Raw genomic sequence first — 11545 nt, forward strand, 5'->3', positions numbered from 1 at the left:
TTCATCGATAAACTTTTTATCGTGAGGCTTGATTTTATATAAAGGTACACGTTGCAAACATCTTTATAAATGTGTAAATTGCCTTAATTGAATGACTAACCACACAGGCTTGTCGTTCAAAAACATCTGAATATAAATTTGAACTGTAACAGCTTTGGCTTTCTCAGCATTTGGTTTTTGGTGAAATTGATTGCAGCAAGAACACAGATGAGAAAGATTTTCACACCATTTTATTAGCAACAATGTGTCTGTTAGTTATACATTAGAAACAAGGAACATTTCTGCTGTACTGTACTGAGTCTGAAAAAAACAACTGGCTCATAAAATAAAGCAAGTAATTCAAATACTTTAAGGTAAAAGCAACACTGCATTTGAATATACACTTGTAATAATACTACTAATAATAATACTACTAATAATAATATTTCTCTCATAATTCTGTATGGCACTACAATTCCTGTGCAACTCTCACATAGTTTCAAAAGTAAGGAAAGCATAGCATTGAGAACTATTGTGTGTCTGTGTGTGTATGTATGTGCGCGTCTGTTTTTGTGGTGTGTGTATGGATTTATGTGGTGTTCTGCAGGAAAGCACATGTCACAAGAGGAAAAACTTAAAATAAATTAGCATGATTTCTGATCAAATCAATAGACACACAGAGAGAGAGAGAGAGAGAGAGAGAGATAGAGAGCATGTACCATCCATTTTGAGGGTTGTGGGTTATCCAGGAAGGGAAAATCCAATCAGCTTCAAACTCCTCACACAGCCACCAGTAAATGATTTCATTCATTAAATGTGTGTCCTGTGTCCATAAACCTCCAGTCAGAATCTCAGCCCTCCTGCCAGGCTGGTCGGCCAAGTGCAGTAAAAAAATACGCACAAACCCAAGAAGGAGGCGGAGAAATATTCCTGGGTCCCACAAGTCGAGCGAGGGGAGACACTGCAGTGTATGCTATGGCCCGTTAAATATTCATACACGTGTCTTTAAAGGTGAACGGATCGTTCTCCCATGAATCCAGATACCGACCGATCCGAGACAACACAATAAAATGCAGTGAAAAAGTCCACACACTCAAACGTCAGTGAAGAACTATAATGAAGATCACACTGTAAATTCAAAGGTGTCGCCATAAAAACATTTGCCTCTGAGTGACACCTGCAGCTCCAGCCCGTGTCATGGCATTAATCAGTAAAACAAACATTTACAAGATTGTTGCAGACCCACTCCGAGTTTGTCATATTAAGCTGTTTGGGGTCGTTCTTCGCATTGACATGGATTTAGATGAATTTAGGGTAAAGCCACACATGGGAACGTTACCTCACAATTCAACCTTTACAATGAAATGTTTCAAATGTTATTGCAACCCACCACTGGGTTCATCGGGGGTAACAGATTGTGTTTAATTGAATGGGAGGAGGATTCTAGGGTTCTAGTATAACAATCGATCAAGTCACACACGCACTCATGCAAGCTCGCTCACACATATGCACACAAACGGAGGAACCCAGCCCTCCTTTGGCACCTATGGACCAACCTGCCGGCAAGAACATAGAGGTCTTTCTCTGTAAGTGTAGAGTACTGTATATACACTTTGAGACCTCTATGACTGGGTGTGGAAAACAAGCCATCTTCTGTGAGCCCTTAATGTCTTAAAATGTCATGGCCTAAAGTTAGATCTATCTAAAATATCTGTGGGTGGCAGCTAAAGCATGACGCCCACCCATCACTGTCTAGTCCTTCCACTGGTGGCGAGTTATAATCTATAATCTCTATAATCTGTGGATGGAGGAACGGACAGATCATCCCATCATAGAAGAGGAAAACACTGGCCTTTACCTCATCATAATTTGTTTGTAGCAGCTATGGCAGAGAGCAAACCCCCGCCGATTATGCCATTTTGACATAGCGGGAATCTGTCCGTCTTTCAGGCCATGGGTGGAAGATTCCAGGGGAGGTGGGGCTAAACAAATTTGATTAAATTTTAAAACAAATTCCATTCTTATTTTTTTTTTAAAAAAAAGCACTATTCAAAACAAATTTGTGTTATTAATAATTTAACATTTTTAATTTAACAAATACTTTTAATTCTATATTGGTCCAAGTGTAAGGTCCTGGACCTGAGCATAGTAGCTTTGAAAATGCTGTCCTGAGAGCCATCTGAGTCCTCCATTCTGCAAGAGGTGACCAGAGGAGTGAGACCAGATTACATCAAACAATATTAGACTGGACTAAACTGGTCAGGATGGGAAACAAACAAAGTCAGACTCAAGCCCAGTCCAGCCGAGGCCTTTCCAAGCCATTCAAGCATGAGCTTACACCAAGTTCCAACATCACTCAGCTAAACATCAGTGCTGATGCTGCAGCTGCGTGTGAACATGTCCCTCATGGTGACCGACCGGGCGAGGTTTGGTTTGCGATAGTTTGAAATGTTCACAGGCACTGGTAGGTCCAGGTCCTGCTGCTGGACGCTGCGGTAGCTGATCCGGTCTCCTCCGTTCCTCAACCCATCTGGTTGGTGGTGGATCTGCGGCGGAGGGGGCTGGAGGTAGAAAGGCAGCTCATAATGTGTACAGGATGGACAGAAGGTCTGCGAACGTGTCAGTTTCCTGGCCAGCGGAGGGGTGGAGAAAAGGGCGGGGCCATTTGGGATGGAGGAGGCGGCGGCCGTCGCCGCCACAATGTTGTGATTGGAGTGGACCGGCGGGAGGCGGGACGTAACTGCAAAGTCTGGCTCCTCCTCCTCCGACTCTGACTCTTCCTTCTTACAGCAATAGTACTGAGAAAGAGAAAGTAAAAAAACAAGGAGATTAAAGAAATGGAAGAAGATTTGTTATACCTAAATTCCAATATCTGCAGGATCAAAGTGTTAACAGATAAACAGGATAATAAATGCTTTGCCAAATTAGTTTGCGGTCTATATGGTCAAAATTTGTGCATGATTATAGAAAGACAGAAACAACAAACAACACTCCATATAGAATAAATACATCCTAAATTAATGTATCTACAAATTGAACAACAATGTCATACAACCGCAATTGTCTAAGGTTTTTGTACACTATGCACAGAAAGCTAAGGAGATAATGTCTCTTTGCCCATGAGGTAAACCCCCCTGACCTTACAGGTTCTTATGTGCAGAGTGCAGAGTCATGCAAACGTTTCAGTGGAGAATTTGTGTTTGCTATTTCTGGTCCACAAAATGCAGCTTGCAAAAAACCCTTCCTGGCGTCCTGCCAACTGACGTGCGGCCCTACATCACGTTTGGCTGCACTGTGAAATGTAAGGATCCCATCAACTGTAATCAGCTCTAAGTGGAAAGGATCATATATGGTAATTCTCCTTTCAGCAAAGTTACCTTAGTTTCCCGCTGAGCTCGGTGAATGGATTGCACTATTATGTAAAGTGCTTTACAATTTACACCATTCACTCACACACCATGCATACAGAGATACCATGCATGCATACACCTGGTGTGAACATCCGGAGCAATTTGAAGTTGAAGTTACTCAAGGACACTTGACGGGAGGAGCCAGGGATTGAATCACCATTAGAGGATGAACTGAGTCACAGCCCCTGTTACAGTTATAGTTTTTAAATTAAGATCTTTTTTTAATCTCACAGGCCCATTTCAGAGCTTCTGAATCATTGTGTCAGATAGTTAGTTTTGCAATACTTTTGGTTATTTTAAGAGCACACATTACTTCATAGATTATATTTTACATTACACCCTATAATCGACCTCCTTTTGGTGCTTTGACATCATTGTCAAATCAAATGTAAAGATTTCACCCATTCTGCAGCATTTAGCCACTTTAAAACTATCGATTCTTCTCGTTTCCGACCTGAAGTGCAGAAACACCACAACAGTAAGAAAAAAGAAGGGTGATAATCTTATTAACTGTACTTTTTAGAATATAATAGTGAAAATGGCAATAGTAACACCATAATAAGTATGCTCTGCCCCATTAATTAAATTGAGCTGAACAAAATATACTTGAAGAGTATGTAATGTTTCCTGTGAGATAAGTTTATTTGGAGCGAAGCTTTTAAAAAAGAAATACTCTGCGGAGCTTTTTAAACTGTGAGCAGGAAATTAGACTAATGCTCCCTCAGGGAAGAAATATGTGTTTTTCATGTCCCTGGACAAACAGAAATTGATGCAATTCCTGGTAGCTGGTTGTTGTGAGCCCAAAACTGAAATACGTGTTTAATGGTTCCAAGTCGTCAAAGTAAGAAGCTAGGCAACAGGACTAAGACGATTAAGATGCTCCCACACATATTTTCTGGTAACCACTGTTAAAACTGATTTCTGTTTTGTCTACACTTCACATTTAGCTCAGTCCCTCAGGCTTGCTCCCAAAAGTCAGCTGTCAGAAGCTCTGCTTAGAAATGAACGCGTGTGGTTGACAGAAGGATCATATCATTGTTTGTAACTGAGAGTCACAATCAGTTTCACAGAATAAAGCATCCATGAGCTAAAGTGAATGAACACAATGCTACATATCAACAAATTGCTGCACTGAAGGACATTCCTTACTGTATCTACTGCTCTGCTAACTTTAAGAACCAAAGAGTGTTAAAAAGGGCCTCACCTGCAGTCTACAGTAGCACAGGACTGCGATGATAAGGAGTAATATTACTGTAGCTAGAATTCCACCAGTAATGACCACTGTCCCGGCTGTCATTCGAATGGCTCTCCATCAACACCCTGCAGAGAGCAAGAGAAGAGGAATGGATGGCAGGGAGGGACAAAGAGACGAGAGAGTGGAGGACGGTACGAAGTGAGTGAAAGGAGAAATGAAGGAGGAGAAAGCACAGGATTCATCAGTACAGCGGCTTTATTAAGTAGATTATAACTGTGTGTCAACTCTGTGGTGCTTATTGAATTATCCAGCAGTTAGAAGACATGTAATCGAATCATCCCACAAATGCTGCTCTTAATATAGATGAAATCTCAGACAGGAACACGTGGAAAGTGTGAGAGAGAGAGGGAATCAGCATTCAACGGCAGAACGGCGATAAAGATGAGATGCAGAAATGACAGGAGGGCTACGAGGTGAATGGATGGTGGGAGCGAGGAGAGCCGTGGTGAGCGGGCAGGCGATGGAGACAAAGTCACGATGAACTGAGCAGCGGGTACAGCAAGAGGTTTGATGAATGACACGGAGAGACAAAGTGGTGGAGGGTGATAGAGACCGAGGTGAAACCTGAACGGAGGTTACGTGGAAATGAAAGGAGTGGATGAGAGACAGAGGATATAAAGGTGGGATGATGACACAGGAAAACAGGGTGATTGAGTGATTAAAAAAAGAACATGAAAGAGAAGCAGTTTTACTTATATTCTGACTCATGAAATTTTCACGTAAAAAGGTGAAAATATGGTTGCCCCAGGATTAACAAATGTCTAATCTCCGAGGCTTTGATTCATGCCCATTTCTTGAAACCTACTTTAAACATTTCACAGATCAATGGTAAAATGTCCAAATCTAAAAGACGACTGAAAGGCCAGAATCTAACAATGTTGTCACTACCAAATACTTGTAAGATATTATTAAACGTAAAAAGCAAATACTGTGATCTCCGGTTGACTTTGTTCCTCTGTACCAAGAGGATGACTGGAGATTGCATGTGCAGATATATAACAGACACTGGAGAGAAATCCCTGGTGAGTGGTTGCACATTTTTACCTGATGCAACAGCTGTCAGGGACACAGCCAATATGTCATCAATGTATTGATGTATGGAGACAGTGAAAGTCTAAGGACAAGCCTGAAAGAGGTTTCAAAGTCACAATGAAACGGCATTTTGAGAGCATCGCATCCTTAACCAGATTCATCTCCTAATGAAACAGGGAACATTCAAAGGCCTTGACCAAGGGGATATCAGACAAAGGAGAGAAAATAAACAATCATGATTGGATTAATGCTTTGATTCAACGATGAGCAGAAATAATGTACGGTACAGTGCAAAGCGGACACGGAGGAAGACCATGACATTCCTTGGATTAATCAGCTAAGACACTGAAGGAGGGAAGGTTCGGCTGAGCTGTGAACTCTGACCTTAAATCAGAGGTCATAGCAAAGACAAATGAATCGAGCTCTGCAGAATCACAGTGTGGATCTACATTTACTGATGTCTACAGCATCTATCTGGTTTCCATGTGGGTGTACTCTCAATTTGCGAATCGCTTATATGAAGAAAAAAGCCAACCAAGTTTCTGTCATTTGCATGTATCTATAATTTATTCCAGGTTGTGTTATGTAGCTGTGGCTTTAGTATGTTGTAATTTCTATAGTCTTTGCTATCCTACCTGTCATATTGTAAATGAGAAAACTCTTTTTCACAAATCAGGTACGCAACATTTGTTTTACAGCCTGAACACTGGGGAACCTTTTGCAGACTGGTTTTACATGCCACATAAAAGCTGCAGTGCACCATTAGAACATTCGGAGCAGTATGATTGACTTGAGACTGAACTGACCTCATTCTCAAGTTTATTATATCAATGCTCTCCCTTAATTGCCTCTTTTCTGTCTCTACAGCAGCTGGATTACCGTAAGAGCCCCGGAGTCCTTTTTAATATTCATTTTTAATTATTGTAAGTGATATACGTTAATCACAAAACATTGTAACATTGTGATTCAAATTGTCAAAAAGCAAGTCTTTAAGGCAAAAATGCCAACGTGTGTCCATCAACAATTGACTCTTTCCTGCTAATTGATACAGAAAAACATCAGTTACACAGGAAGACCAACTCAAATCCTGAGGAAGAGAAGCACTGGACTGACCTGAGTGGGTCAACAACGCAGTTGAGGACATGGTGCATAGTACAGCACTTGGTGTGGGATCGTCACACATGTACAGTGTGACGCGGCGTACTGTGCAGAGTGTCGATGGAGGAGGCAGCAAAAGAGATCTTCATCCTTCTTATATGGTTAATCATTGTCTCTATTAAACTGCTCTTAAAAGCTCAGACTTTCATCCTCATTTTCATAATCGCTGGAGCATTTCTTGAAAAATCTTGGAAATCTCCAAAGCCTCATTAGCTCAGCAGTGTTTTGCTTTACACTTTACCTTTACAGTTACCACTGCTGTAACAGGGTTTCCCAATGCTTTGATTGCACTTCACACCTCTCATTCTCTTTCATATGACCTCTATTTTAGTAAAAAATACGCATGAGATAAATTAATTCAATATTTAATATGGTACCCACCTTGGGTATGGAATAAGCGTGAGGCAGATTTTAAAGGAACAAACAAAAATGTGCGCATGCTTATATTGTTTGTCTTGTCAGGCCTTCTTGCCTTGTTACCTGGCATATGTCATTATTGTAAAAGTACATTATATTGTGTCTTCATCTTTGCACAGGTGTTACCAGACAATGATTCGAGAAAGAAATGAAAAAAGTTGTCACTCCAGGTAAAGTAACTTTCTTATGTATCTGTGGAAACCTGCTGCTTTTTGACAGACGTGGGCGCAGACCTTTTTCCCGTCACCACGTCCACAATCTGGAGGTGTCACAGGGCCACACAATCAGACACTGCATTTTGGATAATTGCCCGGCACCAAAAATAGACCAGCTCAGCTTGTTGCTGAGACACATTTCAATGGTGCAATCCATTATCAGCACCAGGCACACAGCAGCATAGGTCCAAGTTGTCAAGGACCTACTCAGCTGTGACGCGGACACACCCAGAAATAGACCAGACTGCCTAAGTCATCACACAAAATGTGGAACATTCAGGGGATAAATATAAATGAATTGTCATGTTATTTTCTTCCTATTCACTACAAGTTTTACAGTGACACTGGCCCAGTTTCCACTTCCGTGACCGAATGTAAACACAGCTCTCCAGCTGCATCTCTCATCCTGCTCACACGCTCCTTACTGAAAGACAGAGTGTGTACTATTTGCCAAATGACTGACAGGTCTGACCTTTTCACCCCGAGAAAGCACATTTTAACAATATAGAGTCCCTTTGTGAGTAACTTGTCTCTGCCATATTAGCTTTCATCCCGATATGCCTCTCCAGAGACGCGCTATACGGTTAGGATGGATCAGACAGTCTCTACAGTAGACATTTGCCCAGTGTACAAACACAAGGCAGCTTCTCTCCCCTCAAGCCGTAATGCAGCTGGACTCTAATCCAATCTGCAGGCCACACAGTCCACCAACCAAATCAATACAAGGCAACAACAAGAAAAGAGCCTTTTTGCCTTAAAGGCTTCGAGTTAAAGAGGGAATTGTGGTGACTGGTGTCAGGAAAAGGAAACAGCTAATTGAGGAAGTAATGAATTAATTCTGAAGTACGTCGGACAGAATAATTGTAAGTGAGGCTGCGAGTAACTGATGTGACACAGGCCTCGAATCAAGTCTTCACGTATTACTTGTGTTAGACCTTAGTCAACTATATATACTTTTTAAAATGAACAAATCTAAAGCTACAATAACCACAAATTTCATATAAATAATAGATCAAATGATCAAGTGTAACGTGGAAGAGCTCAAGATGTCTTTATGAAGCTGTGAGGACCACCACTTCCACTGTAGCTAAAATGGTGCAGGTCAGAATGTAATTTCAATTCAAAGATTTTTTTGTGCTTCAAAACCAGAATGTTTGCTCTCGGAAAACTTTTTTCTACAGTTGAGGCTCACGTTTGACTGTTGATATATTTGCATTAAATATGAAGACACACACACACACACACACACACACACACACACACAAAGAGTAATGCAGATTCATATTAAGCGTCTACGGGATCGCATTACATTGCAAAAAATAAACACCAAGAATTCTTGACGAGCTTACAAACACCATAATGAACACAATACGGGATGAGTCATTACTCATGTGTACACAACACACACTGTGACTGTACCATCCTCCAACACACATGTGCATGCAGCGCTAGTCATTGTGCAGGACGGGCATGCAGTGTGTGTCTCCTGGGGCTCCGTTAATCAGATCAGTGTCTGAGGCATGTGTTGCAGCAAGGCGACCAGCAGTGTTAATTATTTAACCGCACATGCAAACACGCAATTGCACTGTGAAATAGCACTGGAGCACTGCAAAGTTGTCTGCTCAGCTCCTATAGCTGGTATCCGTCCACAGGAATGACAAGTGTGTTAGGAGCGGAAGAAGAATGGCACAGTGGGCACACGCGCGCGCACACACACACACACACACAAATACACAAATACACACACACACACACACACACACACACACACACACACACACACAAATACACACACACAAACACTCAAATGCAATAATTTTTGCACTAGCTAACGTGCTCAGACAGTAGGGTTCGGAATAAATTGCCACGCGTTGATGAAACATGGCAGGGATCACAGCAGAGGTCTTGCTAGGAATAATGGCTGTTGACAGGCTTTCAGTTCAGTGGGGGAGAAGAGCGCAGTATGTGGCGGATTCCAGTCATACACAAGAGAGAATAACATGCCCTAAGAACAATGGGATGGGCTCTCTTACAACTGTAGCTGTCAAAGAGGGATTGCGCACACACTCACACAGACACACACACACACACACACACTCACACAGACACACACACTTGGAGCCGTATCCAAAACACAGTGCACACACACATATGGGTCCCCAAAAAAAGTATGCTCTTTGCTTAAAAGCGAATGACGTCCTCGAGAGCGCTCGGGCTTTTCTATGCCAGGCGTTTGTTTTTCGAGCTCATTAACAGCCTTTTGGTAACAAAGCTCCAATCTGATAACAACAAAGAGACACACAGTGATCAATGCTTCATCGACTGCGTTGAGTTGAAGTTTGTTTGATTAGTCTAATTTTGTCAACCCTCTAATAAACTGTGCAATCAGTGAGTATTCAACAGGCATTTGGCAAAAAAAAAAAAAAAAGGATCAACAGCTTACATTACTTCCGCCTACAGCTCCTAATATGTATCAGCAGGAATTAAGATCAATTCAGATTCCCATTATGCAACGTTAATTGCATTCACAAACACTGTCTAAATGCTGATGTGCATCATGATAACGATAGCGTAGTGATCTTGTGAAGGTGAGACATTCGGCATTTTGGGAGAGAAATCTCGAGAAATTGCGAGAGTTGAGCGAAACAACGCTCATGTCTAATGTGACAGGTATGGATATAGAGCCGCGTGTGCTACTTCTTTGTTTGTTTTATCTACACGCAAATATTAGCATAAAACAGCAACTTCCAATTGAATTTGTGAGTGAATTGCAGTAACAACGTATCCACCATTAACAGTTCACGGGTCCGTCCAGCGATTGTCTGGCAGCCACGCCGTAATGATAAGACCCCAGGAAATCGCGTCAGCCAGCTGTATCGTTCTGGCAGGAACCAGTTGCTGCGCGTAACTTTCCTAAAACCTGACAATCTGACATTCACACCCACTGCACGCCAGGACCCCGCCAGCTGTGCTGAGGGACAAAGGTATGCTGGGTTTGAACATCTGTCTCTAGTCCTTCCTTATCATTGGTTACACAAAATATTTTTTATCACTTGAGATTGTCTGAAAATGTGCCGCTATGCCTCGTACTTAAACGACGTCGTGCCTCCTCCCTCTCTAGCTTTCCACTCCACCTTCACCTGATGGAAAACGATAACTCCATGAAAATGAGCTTTGGCGAGTAGAAATATAGAACGCAACAATCTTCATAAATCCACCTCATCCGCACCGTCGGACTGAAGTACACATTTTTCGAGATAAGCTTACAAATTCTCCTCCTTAGGCCTTGTCACTGACCCTGACGGTGGCATCGCTCGATTCTCCCTCGCAGGCACTTGGCACGCCGTGTTCCAGCATAAAATGTCACTACACTCACAAATTTGACTTAACTGCTGTTTCTTTGTGTCCGCCACACCCACCTTGAAGAAAAATGTCAACACACAGCTAGCCTCAGGTAGAGCATCTGTAACCTCATCCTCTTGAAGGCAATGACCAACTTAGCTCATCCCCAACTCCGTCCTTGAATCGGGTACCGGGGAAATCACAATGGCTGTCGGGGGAGAGAATCTGGGGTCGTGGGGTAAATGAAAAGATAGGAACTGGTTTCCTGTGGTAGCCGTGAACGACGCCAGGAATAGGTTTCATCCTTCTCATGTGTCTTAGCAACGCGGGCAATGTTTCTGTAATTAGAGCCCCCTCTGCGAACAATATATCATAAAAATGGCTCTTGGCTAGTATGAATATAGCACCACGAGGACATTTGAAAAAAAACTTAACGGTGACCTGGGGGTCCTCATTTAATTATACAGCGCACTAAATGTCTCTCATCCATCTGAATGACCTTGTCGAGCTGTTCCTCCAGTTCAAATTGCTCGCTGATGGAAGAAGCACCACTGCAACTGTGTCAACATGTTTTGTATGAGCTGGAAGCAAAGTGTGATTGCTTTTCTTGTCAACTGCATACACAGTATGTATTTTAAAGCTTTTCACCAGAGAACCTTTCAATTTTTTAGGAATATTTCTGAATGTTTTAGTACCAGTTATGTTTGCATCAATTGACGACAAATTTTGTTAAAACT

General features: G+C 42.0%; 1 protein-coding gene across 1 annotated transcript in view; it reads right to left on the minus strand.

Annotated features, from left to right (window-relative positions):
- Nucleotides 1-212: 212 nt before the first annotated feature.
- fam163ba (family with sequence similarity 163 member B, genome duplicate a) overlaps nucleotides 213-11545 on the minus strand; it is a 21044-nt gene continuing 9711 nt past the window's right edge. Inside the window, exons 2-3 of the mRNA XM_035609240.2 lie at nucleotides 4594-4709; nucleotides 213-2777 (exon numbers count right to left, since the gene is read on the minus strand). Of these exons, the coding sequence (XP_035465133.1) occupies nucleotides 2340-2777; nucleotides 4594-4686 (531 nt within the window). The 5' untranslated portion in view covers nucleotides 4687-4709 and the 3' untranslated portion in view covers nucleotides 213-2339. The remainder of the gene's footprint in view (nucleotides 2778-4593; nucleotides 4710-11545) is intronic.

Source organism: Scophthalmus maximus, chromosome 20 (genome assembly GCF_022379125.1).
Source record: "Scophthalmus maximus strain ysfricsl-2021 chromosome 20, ASM2237912v1, whole genome shotgun sequence".
In the NCBI taxonomy this organism is placed as follows: domain Eukaryota; kingdom Metazoa; phylum Chordata; class Actinopteri; order Pleuronectiformes; family Scophthalmidae; genus Scophthalmus; species Scophthalmus maximus.